This window comes from Drosophila pseudoobscura, chromosome 3 (assembly GCF_009870125.1).
Source record: "Drosophila pseudoobscura strain MV-25-SWS-2005 chromosome 3, UCI_Dpse_MV25, whole genome shotgun sequence".
NCBI lineage: Eukaryota > Metazoa > Arthropoda > Insecta > Diptera > Drosophilidae > Drosophila > Drosophila pseudoobscura.
In genome coordinates this window covers 11195944-11219328 of record NC_046680.1, presented here as the reverse complement: position 1 = coordinate 11219328, position 23385 = coordinate 11195944, and the positions used below count along the sequence as shown (strand labels likewise).

The 23385-nt window shown below is 47.0% G+C and overlaps 5 protein-coding genes and 1 long non-coding RNA gene across 7 annotated transcripts; 1 reads left to right on the top strand and 5 right to left on the bottom strand.

Annotated features, from left to right (window-relative positions):
- Positions 1 to 330: 330 nt before the first annotated feature.
- Positions 331 to 3910, bottom strand: LOC6898439 (endoplasmic reticulum metallopeptidase 1-like). The gene is made up of 11 exons (XM_002138445.3): positions 3238 to 3910; positions 2995 to 3169; positions 2845 to 2929; positions 2587 to 2707; positions 2367 to 2521; positions 1916 to 2299; positions 1677 to 1857; positions 1429 to 1613; positions 1229 to 1372; positions 654 to 1160; positions 331 to 576 (listed from the first exon to the last, which is right to left on the bottom strand). Exons 1-11 carry the CDS (start codon positions 3839 to 3841, stop codon positions 409 to 411), a joined length of 2709 nt encoding a protein of 902 aa, XP_002138481.3. The 5' UTR covers positions 3842 to 3910; the 3' UTR covers positions 331 to 408.
- Positions 3911 to 4590: 680 nt separating this feature from the next.
- On the bottom strand, positions 4591 to 8188 carry LOC4804265 (endoplasmic reticulum metallopeptidase 1). Its single transcript, XM_001360811.4, has 12 exons — positions 8168 to 8188; positions 7588 to 8104; positions 7362 to 7536; positions 7222 to 7306; positions 6966 to 7086; positions 6748 to 6902; positions 6299 to 6682; positions 6064 to 6244; positions 5819 to 6003; positions 5595 to 5738; positions 5032 to 5535; positions 4591 to 4965 (listed from the first exon to the last, which is right to left on the bottom strand). The coding sequence occupies exons 1-12, from the start codon at positions 8186 to 8188 to the stop codon at positions 4798 to 4800; spliced, it is 2640 nt and encodes an 879-aa protein (XP_001360848.3). The 3' UTR covers positions 4591 to 4797.
- A 327-nt stretch (positions 8189 to 8515) lies between these two features.
- Positions 8516 to 12056, bottom strand: LOC6898438 (endoplasmic reticulum metallopeptidase 1). Its single transcript, XM_002138444.3, has 12 exons — positions 11897 to 12056; positions 11332 to 11842; positions 11101 to 11275; positions 10954 to 11038; positions 10771 to 10891; positions 10556 to 10710; positions 10115 to 10498; positions 9880 to 10060; positions 9638 to 9822; positions 9432 to 9575; positions 8869 to 9369; positions 8516 to 8810 (listed from the first exon to the last, which is right to left on the bottom strand). The coding sequence occupies exons 1-12, from the start codon at positions 11924 to 11926 to the stop codon at positions 8643 to 8645; spliced, it is 2640 nt and encodes an 879-aa protein (XP_002138480.2). The 5' UTR covers positions 11927 to 12056; the 3' UTR covers positions 8516 to 8642.
- A 126-nt stretch (positions 12057 to 12182) lies between these two features.
- LOC4804263 (endoplasmic reticulum metallopeptidase 1-like) lies at positions 12183 to 15969 on the bottom strand. The gene is made up of 11 exons (XM_001360810.4): positions 15828 to 15969; positions 15240 to 15765; positions 15014 to 15188; positions 14872 to 14956; positions 14532 to 14652; positions 14312 to 14466; positions 13871 to 14254; positions 13630 to 13810; positions 13245 to 13573; positions 12674 to 13174; positions 12183 to 12619 (listed from the first exon to the last, which is right to left on the bottom strand). The coding sequence occupies exons 1-11, from the start codon at positions 15846 to 15848 to the stop codon at positions 12452 to 12454; spliced, it is 2646 nt and encodes an 881-aa protein (XP_001360847.3). The 5' UTR covers positions 15849 to 15969; the 3' UTR covers positions 12183 to 12451.
- LOC117183787 (uncharacterized) lies at positions 15683 to 16435 on the top strand. Its single transcript, XR_004468963.1, has 2 exons — positions 15683 to 15784; positions 15843 to 16435. It is a non-coding gene; the product is annotated as an uncharacterized lncRNA (long non-coding RNA).
- Positions 16436 to 16521: 86 nt separating this feature from the next.
- On the bottom strand, positions 16522 to 22838 carry ana3 (anastral spindle 3). Of its 2 annotated transcripts, XM_033379207.1 has the most exons (4): positions 22695 to 22838; positions 19198 to 22636; positions 18611 to 19133; positions 18227 to 18374 (listed from the first exon to the last, which is right to left on the bottom strand). In XM_033379207.1, the coding sequence occupies exons 2-4, from the start codon at positions 22624 to 22626 to the stop codon at positions 18358 to 18360; spliced, it is 3969 nt and encodes a 1322-aa protein (XP_033235098.1). In that variant the 5' UTR covers positions 22627 to 22636; positions 22695 to 22838; the 3' UTR covers positions 18227 to 18357. The 2 variants fall into 2 exon arrangements, with proteins under 2 accessions (XP_001360846.3, XP_033235098.1); XM_001360809.4 differs by having other exon boundaries at positions 16522 to 19133.
- Between the last annotated feature and the right edge of the window lie 547 nt (positions 22839 to 23385).

Here is a 23385-nt window from a genome sequence, read left to right as displayed (position 1 = left end):
ATTTTTTGCATTTATGGTTGTAGTATTGGTATCGGCAGCATAGTATAAAGATATTCGATATTTATGGCCTAATGGCCCTAATGGCTTCACAATTACTAATCAACATACATATATAAAATCTATATAACTCTTGGCAATACTTCGCAGAACATACATATGTACATGAGTACGTATGTAGATTGATTCCAAAACGTGAACGTGACGAATTTTGTGAGGCCGATTAGGGGAAATCATAACGCCCAACTTTGCCCCATATCGTAAAGCAGTTAATAGCGGATTTATGGATTCATTGTGTCGCATCCGAACGGTAACGGCCAATTAGTAATCGTCTCCAGTTCAGTTTCCGTTTTATTATACTAATCGTTTATTCATACATATGTACATAGCACAACTCTACACTAGGAATTCTCAGAATATATATCGCTCGTAGGAGGTCGGCCATTCCATGGGATGGGCGAAATCGGGAAGATCGTCCAGGAACTTCTGGGTGGCCGCATCCCGCTTGTTGAGGTGGCTCATGTAATGCCCGGAGACGCCCAGCTTAAACAGGGGCACGTCAAAGTTGGCATTGTCTTTCTGTAAACATTTGGAATGCGAAAGTTCCCCGTATTAGATAAACTCTCACCTGATGGAAGAATTTTTGCAATACTAACCCTCAGCTCGAAGTAGAATTCAACTGGTGAGTCGTCGCTACCGTAGCCAAAGAAGATGTGATACGGCGGTTTGTAGATGGCCGGGTTATCCAGCATTCCCATTAGGAAGGACCACTTTAGGATCTTCACCCCATCAAGGGGCATCACGAACAGACTCATCCTAGGCGGACCCGATACTTTGAAGTCGTATCGAACTCGTGTATCGAACTCCCCTACTAGAACGGTTTTGTTCAGCAGCTCCAGCACGGTGGGGACATCGGGCAGTTCGACGAGCTCATCGCGGGGCAGCCAGTGGGCATCTTCCACGGCGGCACACCAGCGGTGGTTGAAGCAGGGCATGCCACACTTCATCTCCTTCTTGCATTCTTCGTCGAGGCGCGTGAATCCTGTGAGGTTGATCTTGTCACGCAGCGGCTCCTCCAGGCGTCTGTCCTGCAGGTCAAAGTAGTAGCCGCTGTCCTCCAGGCTAAGAGATCCATCGTACTCGTAGAACTTTCGATGCACTTCCTAAATCGATCGAAAAGAACAGATCAGGTGAGTTGGGAATTACAACGATTGGGATGCTACCGACTCACCAGAAAGTGCAGACGCATCACATTTGTTTTGGCCCGATAAGGAAATCCAACTTCAGAGACGGAGATCATGCAGAATATGAACATAACCAGCGCAAGGCCGCCTATCATGCTCTTGGGTCGTCGGAACAGATTAATCAGAGGGGCCTGGAAAGAGCTTAAATACTGTCTATAATCCTCACGAGGTGGCATCACTTGCTTACCACAAAAATCATTGACAAGATCGAGCCCAAGGCAGAGAGAAGTGCAACGAACATGTCCGGGTTCGATTCCATGCCTTTGCGACTGGTCATGGGTATGATGATGACCAGGAAGCTGTGGAACAAGTAGGTGAAGTAGAGATACGGCAGTATCTGGCAAGCGCCCAGAACCAGGGACCAAAGGTAGCCTTGAAAAGAAACGAAGCCTTAAAAGAATTCTAAAGGGATTCGATTCCCCTCCGCCAACTTACCTCGATCATGGAGACGACTCAGCAGGTTGATAATGAGAGCGCACACGTAGAAGAAAATGCAGATCAATAAGAGGTAGGCAGTGCGAATGCTGGCCACCGTGAGTAGTATACAGAGCACAACCAAAAAGATGCAGTAGGCGTGTCCCGCGATCTGCAGGTGGTAGGCGTGCGGGATCTTGTCCTGGTATAGAAATCGGAAGAGTTAAGTGACAGAATTAAAACTATTCTGCTCAACTTACGCTTGGTCGAAGAGACAGGTAGAGCGTCATCGGCAGAACAAGGCCGATCACGGAGGGGCAAATAAACAGACCGATGACTAGCCAACTGTTTGTAAAGTAGGTCATAGTGCGATCGCTTGAGTCATAAAACACGGACATGAGCAGGGGGAGGCCCAGGGCGAGAAGGAATCCCAGGATGGCCAGCAGAAACATAATTCCAAAGGCGCCGGCATAGGTGCCAATTTTTTGGTCCGTGACCCTGGCCATGCGCCACAGCGAGAGGCAGACAAGAATTATTGCCGCCAGGGAGAAGCAAATGTTAAGTGCCACGCCCGTGGACTCTTTGTAGTACACGAAGAAGAGGCCCAGATAGTCGAAGAACACCGAATGGCCTTCAGAGTGTGCCTGTAAAGATAGGTAAAGTGTGCTTAGAATATCTTTAATAAAAGGCTACTCAGAAAGTGAATATTACCTCAGTGTCGTACATTTCCTCAGCATTGGAGATACTCTGTACCAGGGACAGAACATTGTCCCCAGTGTTCTGCAGCGAGTCTCTGGACACCGCACTGAAGCGATCGAATTTCGTGTGGTATACAAAGCCATTGTAGACGCCCGCCAAATCCAGACCTGATCAGATGCATGGATACGATGAAGTTTCATGTATTTTGTGTCAATCTTTTAATAAACCCCACCTGGAACTGGTCCAAAGTTATGGAACATGCGGAAATCTGTGTCCGAGGGTATGAGATCAGCCTGGAAGACCTCCTCGGCCATTGTGGTAGCAAACGGATGCTTGGCACTCTTTTTGTAATGCTGGAATAAAAAAGGTCGCAGTTTCCATTAGATAAGCGAGCCGACTGGAGGGAGCATAAAGTGCAGATTAGATAAACAAGGCCACTAAACCAGTTCGCCAAGCACTAATTTAGATAATATTCACGATATCGACTTACCTTCATTAGCCACGGATGGTTGGGACCCCCCTGGAATAGGAGCTCACGACCGCCACAGCCAGCGGAGTCCAAGTTGATGAGAGCCCTAGGAGAAGAAACAAAAAATTGTAGTGGTCATAGTGCTGTATGATCCGTGGTGCTTCCACTTACTTGCAGTTGGCGGACCACTTGTGCTGCGAGATGAATCCATGCGAGCCATGAAACGGTTGCTCCTCGGCCCCATTGAAGAGGAAGACAATGGGATGTAGGAAAGGGTCGTCAGATATGGCCATCAGGCGGAGCACCTCCAGCATGGACACCACCATGAACTCAGCATCTCCGGTGCCTGCAGGAAAGAGCTTCGAGTTTCAAAACCGAAGAGTATTCGTAAACCGGGTGAGAGGATGGACTTACCCACACTGCTGGGCTTGGAATCGTAGTGGCTGTTGACTAGCAGGTAGGATGTGCTGTTGGAGCTCTTGGCACTCAGCTTGACGACCACATTCTGGATGCCCTGGTACATGTTTATCATCTGCCAGTGGAGAAAGGCGCCTTGTGCCCTCTGCACGTCCACTTCCAGCTCATAGAGATCCTGTCGCATCTCTTGACGCACCTTTTCTATCTCTTCGAGGAGTAACTGAACCATGAGTACCTCGGTCACATAGTCGCCAGCGATTTTTGGACCCATCAAATCGATTTTTAGCAGAGTGGTCTCTGCTCGTTGTGCCACAAATTTGCCTGCCTTGGCGGACTCCTCCTCCACTTTGACCCCCGTGGGCAGGTGGTTGAAGAGGGGATAGACGACGGCGAAGAAGAGACCCACCCAAAACAGCAGATACACCGGCCCATAGTACCAGGGCAGCTGCTTGGGTGGCCTATCCTTCTCATTCAAGTCGATTCTCGTGTCTTCGCTATCCTGCGTGTCCGTCATTAGCTGCATGGTGCTCTTAAAACCGTTTGTTGGATCCGTGTACTCCGGAGCGGCATCCGCAAAGTTATCCGTATTGTTCTCTCCCATGTTGCCTGATTACCTGCCTGCCGTGTTCATCATCAGATCACGGCGAAAAGTGGCGCAGAACTGAGCGAACTTCTTGGAAATGTTCTCTTTTATCAGACTGGATATGCTATCTGCAGCCGAGATCCCATAGGCAGTATAGGCACACACGCCTTACCAACGAGATTTATTGTACAATGCACATGAATTTTACAATCCATTAAGGGGCCAAAGTCGCTTCGAGTTCAATCTTAATAAGGTGAAGTTATTGATTTATTGTCATTGCATAGCATCTAGATACGATACCAATCCTCCATATGTACCGATCTTATCGAGTGAAAGTCTGTGAGTTCCTAGTTGGTTTCTGCTCAAAGATATCAACCTCTAATATAGGCTTTACGTTATGTACATGTATCGGTTTTATAGTCCTTAAATCAAATGGGATATAATGATAACATTTATAGTGAAATGAAATGTATGTGTTGGTAACTCTGATAACGAAAAGGTAGCTTCAGGCGGGTTTCCGAACGGCCACGCTTTTGAAGTTCAAGCGAATTCGAGGTTCTTTTTACCAGATCTGATATGCTGGGTTGAGTACGGCACCCCCCCGATATTTATGGCCTAGCACACGAGCATATAGATTTTATAATCTTTCGAGGGCTAAAGTCGAATTCATTGATTTATTTTCTCCGGCACTATTGCGGGCCGTGTTCTATGAAAAGCAATACAATAATTGGGTACATAAACTGTACCTTATTTTATTAGCATAGGAATAAATGTATCGGTTTTATATTCTCTAGATCAAATGGGATGTGAAGATAACATAATCAGCAGCAGAATTTTCGGCAACCGTGAGAATAAGAAGGCAATAATTTTCATGGTCAGTTTCAGGCAGGTTATGGATCGCGTTTTATTGTGGAAATGTTTCGAGTGTTATGAGTATGGGTACGGGCATTGGCACACTTATAGCTATGATAGGTCTAATATATATAACGCTTAAATATCGATGGCCACTCCATGACATGGACGTAGTCGGGGAAGCTTTTAATGAACTCCAGAGCCTCTGGATCCCTCTCATAATCATAGCTCACGTAGTGTCCCACAATCCCTAGCTCGAGGGTGGGGCTTTCGAAATCTCCATCGGATTTCTAGAATAAATCAAAATATGAATCTTTATGTCCTTTTTTTGATGATTTATAAAACCAGAAACCCACCGATAATACGATGTAAAATTTTAACGGAGAGTCATCCTTTCCGTAGGAGAAGAATATCTGGTACGGAGCCGAGAACTCTTCGGGTTCGTCCAGCATTGTTCTGACGAAAGACCAGTCCTCAACCTTCGCCCCTCCCAGTGGTTGGACAAACACGTTCATGTGGGGCGGCCCCGCCAGCTCGTAGTCAAAACGTACCGTTCTGTCGGACTCTGAGACACTCTTCCCCAGAAGCTCAAACTTAAGCTCCACCTCGGGCAGAACCACTTCCGTCTCGCGCGGCAGCCAACCAGCCCTCGTACGCTGACTGCACCAGCTGTAGTAGAAGCACGGAATGCCGCACATAACGTACTTCTCGCAGTCAGGCTCCACTCGAGCCAGACCACTTAGGTTGACGGAGGAGTCCTTCAGAGGATTGAGTTCTCGACGATCCTGATAGTCGAAATAGTACCCAGAATCATTGTGACTCACTGAGCCATCTTGCTCATAGAAAAAGCGGCGTGTGTGCTGCAAAGCAATGAAACTATGAGACTCTGTAAGTACATATATGAGAAGTCCATACGTACCAAGAAGTTTACCCGCATTACATTGGTCTTGGGGCGGTAGGGAAAACCGACATCCGAGACAGCGATCATGCAGAATATGAAAGTAACCACCCCCAGTCCGAGCAATATGAGCTTTGGCCAGCGGAACATGTTAATAAATTGCACCTGTGTGATACATACTCGTATGTAGAGATGAAAACGAGAAAAGCAAAGGTAAAGGCTCCCAAGGAAACTTTCGCACTCACCACAAAGCCCAGGGCAAAGAAGGTGCAGAGGGCACAAATAAGGGCTATGATCAAGTCAGGATTTGTGCCGCTATTATTGCGGCCCAGGACAGGAAAGAATATTACGAGGAAGGTGTAGAAGAGATAGCAGAAGTAGCAAAACGGTAGCAGCTGAAGGCACTGCACGGTAATGGTCCAGTAGTAGCCTGAAGAAGTATCTCATTAGTTCAGGCACATCTCCGGCAAATCCGTTGAACAACACTTACCACGGTCATGCAGAGTGCTCAACAGGTTCACTAGCAGCGAGGCCGAGTAGAAGATCATCGACAACAGGCACAGGTACGGAGTGCGCAGACTAACAGACGTCAAGACGATGGCCAAGAAGGCCAGGATAACGCAATGAGCGTGTAAACTCATGTGCAGATGGTAGGCATGGCTTAACTGTCCCTGCATGACATTAAGATATTAAAAATGTGGTCCACTAACACACTTTCTACTTACGTTTGGCTTGAGCGTGTAGTAGAGGGTCAGTGGAAGCACCAGGCCAATGACTGCCGGGCACACATAGAGGCCAATCACCAGCCAGTTGCTGCTGAAGTAGGTCAAAGATCGATCGCCGGCGTCGAACAGTACGGCCATGAGCAGGGGCAGCCCAAGGCAGAGTGCGAAGCCCACCACATGGAGCCCCAGGATGATGCCGAACCAAATGGATATCTGACCAGCTGTCACCTCAGACACGCGGGCCATTCTCCACAAGGAAACTCCGACTAGACCCAGGCTGATCACGGCAATGACACAGTTTAGTACTATTCCAGTGGTCTCGGTGTAATACACAAAAAATAGACCTAAGAAGTCGAAGAATACGGCATGCCCTTCATCGTATTCCTGTCAAAAAAATATACGATTATTATCGGATCTATAGATTGGAACAACATTGAGTTCTAACCGACCTCTGGGTTACTCATTTCGGTTGCATTGGTGTAGGCGCGCACCAGGGCGAGAATATTTTCCCCTGTGTTCTGCACAGAACGTCCAGGAACGGCCTCAAAAGTGTCGAAGACGGTGTGGTACACGTAGCCGTTGCTAACTTGGGCAATGTCGAGACCTGCAGAAAGACATGAATTGCAAATCAATTATTGGCATGTACATATGTGTTTTAGTTACTCACCGGGAACATCTCCATAGTCACGGAAAATTCGGAAATCTGAATCAGATGGCAAAATTCCACTCTGAAAGATCTCCTCAGCCATCGTTGTGGCAAATGGGTGCAAGGCATGGGTCCTATAGTACTAGAGAATAGAAGCAAAACCTTTTAACGTTCCGACATTTCACGAACTGGCCATAAAATAGGCAGTAAAATTGGCTTCAAAGTTAATTTTGTGGCCTGCCATAAGCCAGCAGCATTTCGCAGAAATATGTCTCACCTTCATTAGCCACGGATTGTTGGGACCACTCTGGAAAAGAAGTTCCCGGCCCCCACTGCCGCCCACTTCTAGGTTGATGAAAGCCCTGCAGCAAACGACTCGGTAAAGATATTTTCTTAGTTTCTATCGAGTATTCTCACTTGACGTTCTTGGCCCACTTGTGTTGGGTGATGAAGCCATGCGAGCCTTGCAGGGGATTCTCCTCGGCGCCGTTAAACAAAAAGACTATGGGATGTTCGAAGGGCGTCTCCGATATAGCCATTTGACGCAGCACCTCCAGCATGACCACCACCATGGTGCCATCGTCGCCGGAACCTGTTCGCATTTGCTTAGATCCATCAATGGAAACGGAGGAGAATCACTTACCTGGACTGCTCGGTTTCGAGTCGAAGTGGCTGTTGAGCAGGAGATACGATGCACTCTGGGAGCTTTTGGCACTCAGTTTCACGACAACGTTATGGATGCCTTGATACATGTTAACCATGTCGATGAACACGTAGCCACCTGAAGGCGCCTGCACATCCACCTCCAACTCGTAGAGATCGCTGCGCATTTCGGCACGGATCTTTTCCGCCTCGTTCACGAGAAAAGCAACCGTTGTCACTTCGTTGGCTATGCTGCCAACCACTTTGGGTCCGATGCGATCGAAGTCGTAGAGCTGTCTTTGGGCTCTCTCCGCCACAAACTGTCCTGGTTTCTGGGATTCGTCGGCAACAGTCACTCTGTCTGGCAGTCGATTATAGAGCGGGATCACGATGGCATAGAAGAGCGCCACCCAAAGGAGCAGAAAGGAGGGCGCATAGTACCAGGAAAGTCTGCGTCTGCGGGAGTTTCCGGTTGGCCCCGACAGAATTTTGACGAGCGCATCGTCGGATGAGCTGTCCTGGTTGGGCGGGACGCTGGTTATTCAGTTCAATAGTCCGTCTTTCCAAGAATTCATACTTACTTTATCAGACTTTTTTTCCATCTTTTCTGCAGAGTCAAACCCTAGCGACGTCCGGCCGTCGCATAACTGAACGTCTGAACCGCGGGCAGATCGACTTGAAACCCCAAATTAAAGGCCATAAAGATAGGGTCGTGTATCGCTGCAAGATATGGAGCTGCTGCCGACTTTGGTAGTGGTCGCTTTGCCTTAAGGCACACCTCACATTGGCGGGCTCTGCATGTGCCAGTTCAGAGTATCTAAATTGGAGGAAGTTTACTGCCCAACTTCAATATAGCCGGAGATTCCGACGCACGAGAGCAGCGATTAACAGCTTAGTCATCATTAGCCATTGACTGAAAGTCCGATGGATGTGACGCTTGACGCTTTGTTATATTAACGCGATAATTCTTATCTCAGTCCCGACTCCAAGCGTCTGGGGAAGACACAATAAATAATACATAATCTAGTATCTACGTCTATAAAGATCTTCAAGATTTCAGAATATATATCGCTTAAATAATGCCGGCCACTCCATAACATGAACAAAGTCTGGGAAATCCGCCATGAATTTGAGACTCTCGGCGTCCCGCTGGAAATCGTAGCTAACGAAGTGACCCACAACTCCTAGCTCAAAGATCGGTGCATCGAGATCTCCGTCGGATGTCTGTAATCGAAACGTTTATAGCTCTCATCCGTCTCCATTATAAATAAACTCTACTCACTGCGAAATCAATGTGAAAGTTTATGGGCGCACTGCCCGTGCCGTATGAAAAGTATATTTGATATGGCGCAGCGTATTTCTCCGGCTCGTCCAGCATATTTCTAATGAAGGACCAGTCCTCGATAACGACCCCTTTCAGTGGTCGTATAAACAGACTCATGTGCGGCGGACCGGCCAGCTCGAATGCGTATCTCACGGTTTTTCCCCCCACGATAACTGATTTATCCAAGAGCTCTAACCCTAAGTTGGCGGGTGCAATAACTTCCTGGTCTCGGGGCAGCCAGGCAGCGCTGGAAAGAGATCTGCACCAGCTGCTCCAGAAGCAGGGCATACCGCACACCACGTACTTGTCGCAGTAGGGCTCTACGGACGTTAGCCCGGTCAAATTGGCGGATGAATGCATAAGAGGGCGCAGAGCTCGCCTGTCCTGGTAGTCGAAGTAATACCCAGAATCATTTACACTCACGGAGCCATCGTATTCATAGAAAATGCGACGAGTGTGCTGGTAAAAAGAGGAATAAAAATAAGAAATCCGTAAATACATGCGTGATGTAATCCCTTTACCAGGAAGTTCACTCGCATCACATTGGTCTTGGGGCGGTAGGGAAAACCAATGTCCGTAACAGCAATCATACTGAATACAAAGGTCACAACTCCAAGGCCGAGTAATACGAGAGTAGACCAGCGGAACATGTTTATTAGGGGAACCTTGAAAGAAAAAGACAAAGGTGGGAGTGGCTGCGGCACTGACTAAATGTAATCTTCCTTACCACAAATCCCAAAGCAAAAAAAGTTCCCAGAGCGCAAATCAAAGCTATGAGCACGTCGGGATTGATTGAGTCTCGGTTTCTGCCCATCATTGGAAAGAAGACCACGAGAAATGTATAGAAGAGGTAGCAGAAGTATACGAACGGCATCAGCTGGAAAATTTCCACAATCAATACCCAGTAGTACCCTGCAAATAAACCAAACTTCAGCAAGAAGGTAACAAATCTCGCTACAGCGATCTTACCGCGATCATGTAAGCAACTCAGCAGATTAATCAGCAAGGCGGCAGCATAGAAAAACATCGATACCATGCAGACGTACGGTATGCGCAGCCCTATTGCAGTCAAGATGATGGCAAAGAAGGCCAGGATAACGCAATGAGCGTGTAAACTCATGTGCAGATGGTAGGCATGGCTTAACTGTCCCTGCATGACATTAAGATATTAAAAATGTGGTCCACTAACATACTTTCTGCTTACGTTTGGCTTGAGCGTGTAGTAGAGGGTCAGTGGAAGCACCAGGCCAATGACTGCCGGGCACACATAGAGGCCAATCACCAGCCAGTTGCTGCTGAAGTAGGTCAAAGATCGATCGCCGGCGTCGAACAGTACGGCCATGAGCAGGGGCAGCCCAAGGCAGAGTCCGAACCCCACCACATGGAGCCCTAGAATGATGAGGAACCAAACAGATATCTGACCAGCTGTCACCTCAGACACGAGAGCCATTCTCCACATGGAAACTCCCACCAGAATCAGGCTGATCAAGGCAATGACACAGTTGAGGATTATCCCAGTTTTCTCGGAGTAGGACACAAAAAAGAGACCGAGAAAATCGAAGAAGATGGAATGGCCTTTGCTATGCTCCTGTTATAAATAGAGGATACATTTGTTCTACGATTTGGTTAAATATCGATGACCTACCTCCGTGTCGTACATCTCGCTGGCATTGGCAAAGGCCCGTACTAGCGACAGGACATTTTCACCAGTGCTCTGTACGGAACGTCCTGGTACGGCATCAAAGTTATCAAAGACAGTGTGGTAGACGTAACCGTTGTCAATTTGTGCAATATCAAGACCTTTAAATACGAAGTACAGTGTGTTAAGCGAGTACTCAAAACTTTAAAAGAGCATCTTACCAGGCACCTGACCATAATCGCGGAAAATTCTAAAGTCTGTGTCAGATGGCAGCATTCCAAACTGAAAGATCTCCTCAGCCATGGTAGTGGCAAACGGATGCTTAGCATGATGTTTATAATACTGCAATCATATATCAGAGAATGAATTGTCGTACTAATATATTAGGTCAATATAAAGATTACCTGCATTAACCAAGGATGGTTGGGTCCGCTTTGAAATAGTAGATCACGCCCCCCACTGCCAGCCACTTCCAAGTTGATAACGGCCCTGACGACAGGCAATACAATAGAGCTTTCAGATCGGAAGCGAATATATATATATATACTTACTTGCAGTTGGCTGCCCATTTGTGTTGGGTGATGAATCCATGAGACGCTTGCAGTGGATTCTCCTCGGCACCGTTGAACAGAAAGACTATGGGATGTTGAAAGGGTGTTTCCGATATGGCCATTTGACGCAGCACCTCCAGCATGACCACCACCATGGTTCCATCGTCGCCGGAACCTGTTCAACTGTATTACTATCGACGTGATGGAAACAATATACGAGTAATTGATTACCTGGACTGCTCGGTTTCGAGTCAAAGTGACTGTTAAGCAGGAGATACGACGAGCTGTTGGAGCTTTTCGAGCTGAGTTTGACAACCACATTGTGGATGCCATGATACATGCTGGTCATTGTCCCAATTGTAAAGGCCCCTGATGGCTGTTGCACATCCACCTCCAGCTCGTAGAGATCGCTGCGCATTTCACGGCGAATATTATCTACAGCATCTACGAGAAAGGCAACAGTTGTCACCTCATTCGCCACACTGCCAACGACTTTGGGTCCAATGCGATCGAATTGGTAAAGCATATTCTGCGCTCTCTCTACCACAAATTCTCCGGGTTTGAGTGACTCCTGTGCAATGGTTATTTTTTCCGGTAGGCGATGGAAGAGCGGTATCACGACAGCGTAAAAGAGTGCCACCCAGAGGAGCAGGAAGGCCACCGCATAGTACCAGGCGAGTCTCCATCTGAGTGCCCTTTCCTTGGACAACACATTGTAAAGTACTGTGCCCGAGTAGTTGCCCTGTAAAATATGGTGATTAATGCATAACAAATGTATATAAATATATGAACTTACATTATCAGTTCCTTGAGCTTTCGATTCCATATTTTCTGCAAACTCTCCGCAAGACGGAACGTTGCCTATGGCCGGATTTCTCGAAACTGAATGTTGTCGGGGTGCTGCTTCTGTTCCCTCTGAAGCCTATATAGATAGAGTCGTGTGTGCCTTGATAGGGGACCGAGGCCCGAAGGCGAACTCTCTGGCAAACAAAAGTTTCCATAGCTCGGGCCAAGTGCAGATATGTAGTATCTGAATTGTGGTAGATTTCTTAGCAGTTTCAAATCTAAATGCGTTTTTGATGTTTGCTGCAAATCTTATCAATAAATCTTTAATCAAGTGAAAGAGAGAGAACGCGAGAGCGAGGGCCACTTCAATCGGGGAAGAATATAGTCTATGCATAACTAAGATCGACTTTTGGGCACTCTGCTAAATGCTTATGTAGAAGGAATAATTCTGTTAAATTACTTGTGGATTTCTATAATCTAGGTCTATAAACTATTATACTAGTTAATATCTACTTAGTTAAGGCATACAAACGAAATAAGAGACAATCACAATAGTTTTATGGACTTAGAATACATAGCGTTCAAATAACGTAGGCCACTCCATCGGATGAGCAAAGTCCGGAAAATCGGAAATGAATTGCAAGCCAACTGCGTCACGATCAAAATCATAGCTGACAAAGTGCGATGAAAATCCCAGCTCAAAGACAGGCACATCAAAGTTTCCAGATGATATCTGAAAAATAGTTATCATAAAATCCAATTTTGCAAAAGAATCCCATGAACTAACCGCAAAATCAATGTGGAACTTCAATGGCGTGCTGTCCTTGCCATAGGCGAAGAATATATGATATGGCGCCGAGTATTTTTGGGGTTCGTCCAGAATGTTTCGAATAAAGGACCAATCCTCCACTGTGACCCCATCCAGGGGTTGTATATATAAGCTCATATGTGGTGGACCAGACATTTCAAATGAGTATCGCACGGCTGTTCCAGAGTCTAGAACGGTTTTGCTTAAGAGCTGCAATGACGATGCACCTGGTATGGCCACCGGCTCATCGCGGGGCAGCCAATGACTGCTTGATCGGGTCTTGCACCAGCGATGATTAAAGCACGGCACGCCGCACATCAGATACTTGCTGCAGTCAGATTCCGTGCTGACCAAACCTGTAAGATTAAGCGAAGTGTCCTCGAGTGGATAATAGAGACGACGATCCTGGAAGTCAAAGTAGTAGCCAGAGTCATTAAGGCTTACGGAACCATCGTATTCATAGAAGATGCGACGAACGTGCTGCAGGAACATGGAAAATCATAAGATTTGGATCGAGCACTGGGGAAATAATTATTGCAAACGGACTTACCAAAAAGTGCACCCGCATAACGCTGGTCTTAGCGCGGTAGGGAAAACCCACTCCTGAAACAGCGATCATGCTGAATATAAAGGTGACGACACCTAGGCCTAGCAATATGAGCTTCGGCCAGCGGAACATGTTTATCAGAGGAGCCACAAATCCCATTGCAAAGAAAGTTCCCATGGCACATATCAACGCTATTAGAAGATCGGGATTAGTGGAGTGCCCGAAGCGTCCCAGCATGGGAAAAAATACAATCAGGAACATGTAGAACAGGTGACAGAAGTAAAGAAACGGCATCAGCTGAAGAACCTGCACAATCAGCACCCAGTAGTAGCCTTCAAATGAATCAAGATGTTAGAAAGCAGAATACATGTGTCGGCCAGGTACTTACCTCGATCATGCAGGGTGCTTATCAAATTGATCAACAGGGCAGCGGCATAGAAGAGCATCGAGACCATGCACAAGTAGGGCGTCCTGAGACTGATGGCCGTGAGAATGATGGCGATCAGTGCCAGGAGTACACAGTGGGCATGCAGACTCATGTGCAGGTGATTCGGGTGGCTTATTTTATCCTATGGGAGAAATTCACCATTAGTCGCCCTTCCGAGTGGCTCGACCTTCAGCTAACTTACGTTTCGTCTCAATGTGTAGTAGAGGGACAAGGGGAGAACCTGGCCAATCATAGCTGGACAGATGTACAGGCCGATCACCAGCCAGGTGTTGCTAAAATATGTCAACGACTGACCTCCGGCATCGTAGAACACGCCCATAAGAAGGGGCAAACCAATGCTGAGGAAGAATCCCACCACATGCAGCCCCAGAATGATGCCGAACCAAATTAGGATTTGACCCAGTGTCGCCTCTGACTCGCGACCCATTCTCAGTAGTGAACATCCAACCAGCACCAGGCTGACCACCGCAATGACGCAGTTCAGGATTATCCCAGTGGTCTCAGTGTAATATATAAAGAAGAGCCCCAGAAAGTCGAAGAACACGGAATGGCCTTCGCTGTGTTCCTGCAGTAATATTAGATTAGTGGACTAGGTCGTATAGTTTTAAAATTGACTACCCACCTCTGGGTTATACATTTCGCTGGCGTTGGCAAAGGCCCGCACTAGGGCGAGTGCATTCTCGCCAGTATTTTGAAGGGAATCACCGGGAACCGCCTCAAAATTGTCAAATTTCGTGTGGTATAGGTAACCGTTGCTGATTTGGGCAATATCCAGACCTATAGATAGATAGAGTTGAGGTTGTTATCGTTTGTGTATGGAAGTTGTAGGCTTTCCAGCTCACCTGGTACCTGGCCATAGTCGCGAAAAATTCTAAAATCTGTGTCGGACGGAAGAATTCCCGACTGAAAGATCTCCTCCGCCATGGTAGTGGCGAACGGGTGCTTGGCATTTTGGTTGTAGTACTATAACGGGAAAATAAAACGACAATTAATCATGTAATTTTTCGGCACACTTTTATCCAACAAATAAATTGGGGCAATCAAGCGTTTTAGTATCGGCACACAATGACCGTTTACAATGCTAATAAACTGCCAATGACTATGCTCATTGCCTCACGTTCTCAGCGAAAGCATTCTTTAAAGTGTGTACACTCGATACAAAGTATGCATGTCTGTACATACCTTCATAAGCCATGGGTTATTTGGACCGCTCTGGAAAAGTAGATCGCGTCCTCCGCTGCCAGCGACTTCCAAATTGATCAGGGCCCTGTAGAAAACAGCCTCTTTAGCCGCAAACCCAAATTGATCTTCAATTTCTTCTTACTTGCAATGGGGCGCCCACTTGTGTTGAGTGATGAAGCCATGCGAGGCTTCCAAAGGGTTCTCCTCCGCTCCGTTGAACAGAAAGACTATGGGATGTTCAAAGGGCGTCTCCGATATAGCCATTTGACGCAGCACCTCCAGCATGACCACCACCATAGTGCCATCATCTCCGGAACCTGTTCGCATTTGCTTAGATCCTTCAATAGAAACAGAATCGAATCACTTACCTGGACTGGTCGGCTTCGAGTCGAAGTGGCTGTTTACCAGAAGGTACGCTGTACTGTTGGAGCCCTTTGAGCTAAGTTTGACTACCACGTTCTGTACTCCCTGATACATATTCACCATATTCCAGTGCATGTAAGCGCCAGATGGCGCCTGGACATCAATCTCCAGTTCGTAAAGATGGCTGCGCATTTCCGTTCGAATATTTTCCACTTCATCCACAAGAAAGGCAACAGTTGTCACCTCATTCGCCACACTGCCGACGACTTTGGGTCCAATGCGATCGTATTTGTAGAGCCATCTTTGTGCTCTCTCTGCCACAAACTCGCCGGGGTTCAGGGACTCCCCCTTAATGCTTATTCCGTCTGGCAGTCGATTGTAAAGGGGGATCACCACGGCATAGAAGAGCGCCACCCATAGAAGAAGGAACGAAGGTGCATAGTACCAGGGCAGTCTTGATTTTAGCTGCTTTTGCTGTGACAAGACCCGGACGAGGGAGACATCTGAATGATGTTTGGATTTGCTGGAGTCCTAAAAGAAAGATTACCAGGTAATTATTTAGAAGCGATGAGGATTCATATATTTAAACTTACCTTCCCGCTCGGTAGCTTCATGGCGTTCTGTCCTTGGCAAGAGCTAAGAAAGGTCTAACAATGCCTTTGTCCAGTCGTCGGAACACTGACTATATCTGCCTTGAGAGCTTCAGCTTGGAGCTAGAGGGATATTATCAGCACTGATTCGCACTTTGAATCCCATAAAGATAAATCGGTTCCTGCTAGCAATATATCGCCTGATACGAGGTGGTGACAAACCCCATAGTTTTCCTTGGGGAAATGTGGTATCTAAATAATGGCAGATTTATGCCCTGCCCTGCCTATCTTTACAACGCTTTAAAATTGGAATGTTTTTGGCACGCTTGTTTGTCCAATAGCCACATGCTGAGCATTGCAATGCCTATCTTTATATCTCTAGACGGTTGCTGTATTTATCGAGTACACCTCTCGCTACCTCAGTACATCCTCTTATTGAGCCAACAAAGAATTATAGATTCCTCACACTACAGAGGCTGAGTTGAATGGAACTTTGACGAGTCGTAAGCGTAAATCACAATAAGAAAGCATTTACAGCTGGAAAAACCTGAACAACCATTATCACTTGAATTTTATTAGAATACAATAAATCAGAAGAGATTAGAATCGCATGTCCCCCTGGCAGGGCCGTTATCGAGTACCTTTTTTGGGGAGAATTCCATTCGACTATGATATATCTGATTTTTAAACTACAAGGTTAATGGTTAAAAGGTGTCTTATTTAAGAAGCAATTGTAATTATCATGCCAATAACATGGTATGTATAACTATGCAATAGGTTTGTACTTTATTCAGATACTGGGTGGACATTGGCGGGCTACTTCTCCATACAGTCAATCACTTTTTCCAGCAGTTCTTCAAGCTCTGATGCATGAGGCAGCTCTTGGAAAAATCCCGGACGCTCCTGTTTAACGACGGCCAGTTTCTCTTGGAGGCAGGACAACTTTTTCAGCAATTTGGTGCCTCGCAGAATGGCCTGGTACTTTGCTATGAAACAGAAGAGTTTCCACAGAGTCAAGACCACCAAGCTGTGCTCTTCATATGATTCTAGGCTGCCATCCCCGCCACCATCTACATCTTTGACCGGTTGGGAGACAATGTCACTCAGCATAGACAAAAAGTCGGCATTGTTTACTAGTGGCAGGCGATTTCCAACGGAGAAGCTCATGTTGCGGAGGATGCGAAGGCAGAGGATCCTACCCGGGCTGAGCGGTGGCATGCGCCGGATAGCAGTGATGAGACCATGCAAATGGCAGATCTTGGAACCACTATCATAGCGCGAGTAGACTTCCCAAAAGCTAAGCCATGCGAGCAAAGCAGCGGGTCCGATCTTGGAAGCATGAGCCCCGCTTACGGTGGCGGGCAGAATCGTGTCAAACATGTCCAACACATGCATCTTGAAGAGACTGAGACGACCCTCGAGGCAGGCACAGCAGTTGACCATCACACGCAAAGCAGGAACTAGACACTGATTGGGTATGGCGTTGGGAGTCTCCTTCCTGGTGGTCTCGTAGTCAGCCACCCGCACCATCAGCTGCAGCAGCGAATGGGATTGTCCGGACAGCAACAAGGAGGTATGCTTGCACATTTCCAATGAGTACTCGGTGAGGGACATGGCCAGCTGAACGCAAAGCAATTTTAGGTGTGGAGAGTGCGACAACCAGGGCCAAATGCGTATCTGCAGTCGTACAAATATGGCTGCCACCGATGCTTCGTTGATCACTGAGTAAGGAGAACTGTGCCATTGCACCATCATGTTAAACAGCAACACAAGATTGTTCAGTATGTCACGCGACTTGTGGGCGCCAACGCGCTTCACATAAGTGGTGGCGTTTCCAATGTCGAGGTCGCTGAGAAAGTCGTCGAGCAGACCCAACACTCGATCCAACAACTTAAGCGTCTGAGCGACATCAATAGCATAGGGCGAGACCTTCAGCAATGCTCCGAGCACTTCACAGATCTGCACATGACCCGTTCCGGGAGGGTGCAAGAAGTTAAAAGTCTTAGCTGGGAAATAATGATCAAAAAGACGGTTCAGGCTTTGAAGGAGGATCACCACTGCACTGACTACAGGCAAACCATCGTGGCATATTGTAACCGAAGAAGGCTTTGCATCGCCTTTCGCAAATTTTCGGTTCGACTTCGGCTTTGGCTGGTTATTCAAGGCATTCATATCGTTCTGCTCATTCATAGTCTTATCTTTAGTATTACTGACCGGCAAGCTGGATTTTTCCATTTTCTTCACAAAATTGAGATGTTCAGGTGCATGTTGAGCCTTGAGGCACACCATAGTCAAAGCCGAGAGAGTGTGCTGCTGCAGAGATGTTCCCTTGTGCTTTAGATTCGTTCCGTATAGGAATATCTCGATTAAAATAGTGGGTCGAATGTAAAGCTGCTCGAACAAAAAGTCATATGCGTTGGTGTCCTTGCAGAAAACCAGAAATAGCTTAATAAACCTTGTCAAAAAGCGATCGGGCTTTTCCAGGTCCAGTATAGTATCTATCAGCGTTATGTAGCTCTGCAGCAGGGCGGGATCACGACAAATGCTGCGCTGCAAGAACTCGAAGTTAGTAGAATAGCAAAGGGCATAGAGTTCACAGATATCAGCGCACAGCTCCAGAAAGCCATCCGAGAAATTCTGCGGTGGCGGCGTCCTCTTCATCACATCGCTGAGGCAGTTCATAAATCTGTGCTCACAGAGCAGGGCACACCAAGTCGGCTTGAGGACCACCAGACGCGAACAGATAGCTATGTAACAGCTGATTATTCCACAAGAGTTCTTCTCACCGTTTGCGTGTTTGTCCAGCAAGGGAGTCACATGCAGCGTCTCCAAAGCGTAATGCGCATCTTCCAGAAAGTTATGACGCTGCAGCAGCTCGATGATTTTCTCCGCATCCGTTTGCGGCATCAGCGTTATAAACATACGACCAGCCAGCTCTCGTACCAGCATCATTTCCGCTACATGCTGCATGGTAGACAGACAGCATTCAATCAAACCACCAGGCGGATGTGGCAGGTGCGGCAAGATCTTTCCAGCGCTGGAGCCACTATTGGGTAGCCAACTGGCTATCGCTACCCAAGCCAGCGAACGCACTTGTCCATCACTGTGCCCGCACAGTCCCAACAGATACTTAATTATCTTGTCGGCTAAGTGATCCCTATCGTCGGATGTAGCAATCGTTGCGAATTTTCCCAAGTACCGTTTATGGAGTTGGCATACAATGTGTAGACAGTCCCGCTGCCACTGAGATCCAGTCTGTGTGGGGTTTCTCAGGTCGGAGGAAAGTTGCATAAAGTGTCGGATATAGAACTGCAAAGGTAATAGATCTGTCTTAGCTTAGTCGAAATACGGAAGAATCTGTTTTGGCACTCACCATCAGCTGATCGTCGCTAAACATCAGGTCAAGCTCGCTGACAAAATGCAGCACTCTGAGAATGCAGCGCACGTGCAGTAGCTGGCGCAGCTCAAAGTGAGTCCTGGCCACGGCACTCAGCTGAATAAAGAACTGTCCGTGCCAGCTAATTTTAGCGGGGACTTGCATCTTGGCCTCGAGCAGAGCTGTAAAGATTTGGCAGGTCGCTTGGAGCAAATTCAGGTCGGTGGTGCGATCGTACAATATCAACAGAAAACTGTGGAGTGCGTCTAGTTTCAGAGTCCGATTGAGACCGCTCCATACATGTTGCACACCGAAGCGAATGCAGCTCAGGCACAGTTCCGACACGGACATGTATACCTCTCGATCGGCTGCGTTTGCGGGGGCTACGCGCAGATACTTGTGCATAAAGTTCCACAGGCTGATTCCCGCATCTTCAGGCACACTAGTGCGAAGCAGCACCAGATATATCTGGATTTTTGCCACAATCTGCTTGAGTTCGTCGTGGCTGCTGCAGTTGCTGGCTGCCGTGAGTTGGCGACCCAGCTGTGGGCCGACTTGTGATGCTTGGATCAGGGCAAGATCCGCAGCCGTCAGCTTTAGCGATTCCTTGATGTCCACTTTCTTTATCGCTTCCAGCGTAATATCCTCCAGGGTCCCGCATATGAAAATCGCCGTATTTAGCCGCCAATGCTGGGCAGCCCTGTCGGCATCTTGGCCGAAATGGGTCTGCCGAAGGGTATGCTCCAAGGCCAGCCCCTCCGTGGCGGTGCACGGTGGTTCAGTTAGATCGAGTTCATATGTTATGGGGATGATCAAAGAACTAAGATCCACATCCAAGACGAGCTTCGATTTGGTGGCCGTCATATGTTCGTGGAAGAGCATTTGGAATAGGCAGATGAGGACACTCTCCCGAAACTCCAGATCGTTAGCAGTTTCAAAGAGGAGCGACGTTAGAAGTAAATACATTTCAGAGGATGACCCCGACTCTTGCAGAAAGACTTTGTTGTAAAAATGGATTTTGATCAGAATACTCACAGTTGTCAGTAGATTATCTGCATGTTCCGAGTTTCTTATGTTGTCGCGACCAATGTATAAAGCCTGCATGACCACTATTAAGCCTTTGTTTGTTTTCGAAAAGTGCTCGCAGGCGTTCCAGTTCTGCAACAAAACATTTAGCTGTGTCAGACACGACTTTCTGATAGCTGGCTTGAGATCTTTGGTTTCCAGCAGCCGCAGTAGGGCGTCCACGCTGCGCTCCCCCAGAAAGGGCTCTTCGGTGGTCGCTGGGAAAATGCTTTGGTACAGCCGAGGTGGTTGCACCCATCCGAAGTCATAAATTAATATCTTTCCATGCACCTTTTTCTCGTCGCCCTTGGAAACGTACTGCAGGATGTAAGCCATTCTAGCCGCGGCCTCTATTCTTATCTGAGGATCGGGATGGAATAGGTAGCAGACGTTTGCGCGCAGCTTTAGAAGCACATCTCCTTCGGCCGGACAAACAATCTTCCATAATTTGTTGTGCATGGTACTGTTCGTAACGGAACGGCAGATCATAAGGGGAACCATCACGGGTTGAAGAAATTCGTACATTGCACTGAAGTCATTATCTCTTAGGGTGCAGGTCAAATTGAGTAGCATGTCCAGGTACTGTAAGCACCAGACCCGGACCCTATCCCATTTATCTTCTAGCCAGCTCTGCAAAACAAACTGACGTAGCAGCTTGGTGTTCAGCGGCAGTCCAAAGATACGCTGACGTATCAGCTCCAGATTACTGCAGCCCCTCAGATAGACGCTGTTTTGAACGATTGCGTGAAAGAACAAGCCACAAGGATACCACATAAGATGATAGAAGTGGCCACGCAGCTCTGGATCGCGGATGTTCATCAGACTATACATCAAGCTCTCGGCTTCCTTACGCAATTTTGGGTTCTTGGTATACTGCAGAATGCAGTCTAGAAGGGCGTCGCAGAGCTCCTTCAGCAAACTGCGGCTGCCCAGCTGGTTGACGACCAGGCAGATGTGCTTCTGTATAAGGAGTACGTCCTCTGAAGTCATCTTTTTGAGCGGATTTAATTGATTGATGGCCAGATTATAGCCCCTGTATAGCATACTCAGCTGTTTATCCGTCGTTGAGGGTTGTGAAATATCAGAGACAAGTTTTTTGATCGATTGTTCGCGTTCTGGCATGCACATCATATATGTGCTGTCCATCATGACAGGTAGAAGCCGTAATTTCGCTTGATTTCTGTCCATGGATATGTCGTAGGTTATATTCAACGCAATTGAATCATGCAGCAGGCCATTGCAAATAAGTGACTGCAAACGAGGCATCGCGAGTTTATCCACCAGTTTTGCCAGGTCGTTCCCTTCCGTATTGTAGCAAAATGTATGGGCCTTTTTGACCAGGCCGACTAGCCGCTCTATAAATAAGTTTGAGACGGGACAACACAGAGCTTTATAGGTTCGTACAGCCGTCATAATTAGTTCCAGGATGAGCCAATTCTGTCTGGTAAATTGATGCAGAATCGGGTCCAACAGCTTGGTGCAGCTGTTCAGGAGGAAGCACAGGGCACTTTCCACACGCAGCTGTTTGGGGAGAGCGTCTGGTGGGCCGATGTTGCAGGAATAGCTAAGAGTGGCTTTCCGCACCTCTATGCTGCTCTGCATCTGCAGCAGATATTTGATGAGGGCCCGATTCACATTGAGAAGATTGGAGTCTGCCCTTTCCTGAATCTTTACAAGCTTGAAGAAAATGTGTGGCGCCTGAAGGAAATACTCGCTGGGATAGTCGCCCATTTTGATTGTTAACTTGGTAAGCTTTTCATGCATTTCGGCATCTGGGTCTTCCATGTCGATCATGGCCTTCATGGTGACCACATCCTCCGTGCACGGTTGTGTCCAGGCCGGTTCAAAGTCTTCTTGCTGGAATCTCGCCACCAGTTGATCTTTCCAGCTGCACTCAGTCTCGCTCGTCAATTCGGCCTCACTGATCGATGGCGGCGGGGTGGGCCTATGGTTTAAATATATATCGGGCAGCAAAAGCTGTAATTCGTCCAGCAGCTCCATTGCTCGCGTGGACTCCAGGGACCGTATTATCTTCTTGATCTTGTCCAACTCCGCAGAAAGCCGCTCATGTGGTATCTTCTTCACCACCTCCTCGGCATACTCGGAGCGCAGCAAGTCCTTCAGAATGGCCAGCACACGGTCAGCGGCCAGGGGGGGCTTGCAGCCAAACCATCGTATTAGCTGTTTGAGCATAAACACTGGGTTCACCGCGATTTTCTCGTGAAGCATCAAGCAGCGAAAGAATCGCGTCTCAACCTGCTCCAGGGCCCGCATGCGTATCTCCACCAAATTATTTGTCAATTTGGTCAATAGCGAATCGCGCAATTCCAAAGTCATTGTCTGTCTCGAGGCCATTGTCATCGACGTGCATCTAAGGGTGATATGTACTTTAGCTATTGTATCGGCATCCCGTCTCTGATTTTACTTACTTGAATATTATTTATATTTATATTTTTTTGAAATTGTTTTAGAATTTTTTTTTAAAGCGGCGGCAACTTGTTATCGCTTGTCTATCGGTCAAATATACCGTCTCATTTGAAAAATATACCGTAAATATACTATCGAATTCAAGTTTTGTTATACATATTCCTCGTTTTTGATATTCCGTTGAATATTACCAGCTATATAGAACATTTAGCCGTGCCCACATAATTTTATACGATTAATGAATCAATTTTCTACAAGATTGGATAGTTTTTAATCCTTGCTTTTATTGTATTTATTGTAAAAAAGGTTTGAACAAAATAGTCCAACAAAAAAACAGTCGCAATGTTGCTGGTATTTAAAGACATGATGCGTGTATAGGTCTTTGTACACCCTATTTCGCTAATTTTATATGAAGATGAAACGTGATTTATAAAGACCTTTTCTCAAATTGATATTCTTTAGACATATTCATGTACATTACTAGTATCTTGTATATATTTATCTCGATCCTGATGCCTACTGAGCCTTGGAAGACAAACGTATTCACAATTCTATATCATCCATTTCCCCCAGGGTATGTGTGCATGGAATTAGCAACATGTTTGTGTATGGAATGAGACTCATTGTTGCAATAGCGAAACTGCGGCGAATCGGGTATTGCCTATATTTCAAGCTATAAAGATTTGCCCACTT

What these genes read in the sequence shown, in the direction of transcription:
- ana3 (XM_001360809.4), bottom strand. Translation starts at nt 22,626, where the DNA reads ATGACAATGGCCTCGAGACAGACAATGACTTTGGAATTGCGCGATTCG. An exon ending in TTAGCGACGATCAGCTGATG is followed by an intron (nt 19,134 to 19,197) that starts GTGAGTGCCAAA and finishes TTACCTTTGCAG; the next exon opens with TTCTATATCCGACACTTTAT.
- LOC4804265 (XM_001360811.4), bottom strand. Translation starts at nt 8,188, where the DNA reads ATGGAAAAAAAGTCTGATAAA. An exon ending in TGACTATGGAGATGTTCCCG is followed by an intron (nt 6,903 to 6,965) that starts GTGAGTAACTAA and finishes GTCTTTCTGCAG; the next exon opens with GTCTCGACATTGCCCAAGTT. An exon ending in TAATGCGGGTAAACTTCTTG is followed by an intron (nt 5,536 to 5,594) that starts GTACGTATGGAC and finishes ATTGCTTTGCAG; the next exon opens with CACACACGCCGCTTTTTCTA.
- LOC6898439 (XM_002138445.3), bottom strand. Translation starts at nt 3,841, where the DNA reads ATGGGAGAGAACAATACGGATAACTTTGCGGATGCCGCTCCGGAGTAC. An exon ending in TTCCAAGCCCAGCAGTGTGG is followed by an intron (nt 3,170 to 3,237) that starts GTAAGTCCATCC and finishes TCTTTCCTGCAG; the next exon opens with GCACCGGAGATGCTGAGTTC. An exon ending in AATTCTACTTCGAGCTGAGG is followed by an intron (nt 577 to 653) that starts GTTAGTATTGCA and finishes AAATGTTTACAG; the next exon opens with AAAGACAATGCCAACTTTGA.
- LOC6898438 (XM_002138444.3), bottom strand. Translation starts at nt 11,926, where the DNA reads ATGGAATCGAAAGCTCAAGGAACTGATAAT. An exon ending in ACCATCCTTGGTTAATGCAG is followed by an intron (nt 10,892 to 10,953) that starts GTAATCTTTATA and finishes ATATGATTGCAG; the next exon opens with TATTATAAACATCATGCTAA. An exon ending in ACTACACGCTCAAGCCAAAC is followed by an intron (nt 10,061 to 10,114) that starts GTAAGCAGAAAG and finishes AATGTCATGCAG; the next exon opens with GGACAGTTAAGCCATGCCTA.
- LOC4804263 (XM_001360810.4), bottom strand. Translation starts at nt 15,848, where the DNA reads ATGAAGCTACCGAGCGGGAAG. An exon ending in AAGCACCCTGCATGATCGAG is followed by an intron (nt 13,574 to 13,629) that starts GTAAGTACCTGG and finishes ATTCATTTGAAG; the next exon opens with GCTACTACTGGGTGCTGATT. An exon ending in TTATGCGGGTGCACTTTTTG is followed by an intron (nt 13,175 to 13,244) that starts GTAAGTCCGTTT and finishes ATGTTCCTGCAG; the next exon opens with CACGTTCGTCGCATCTTCTA.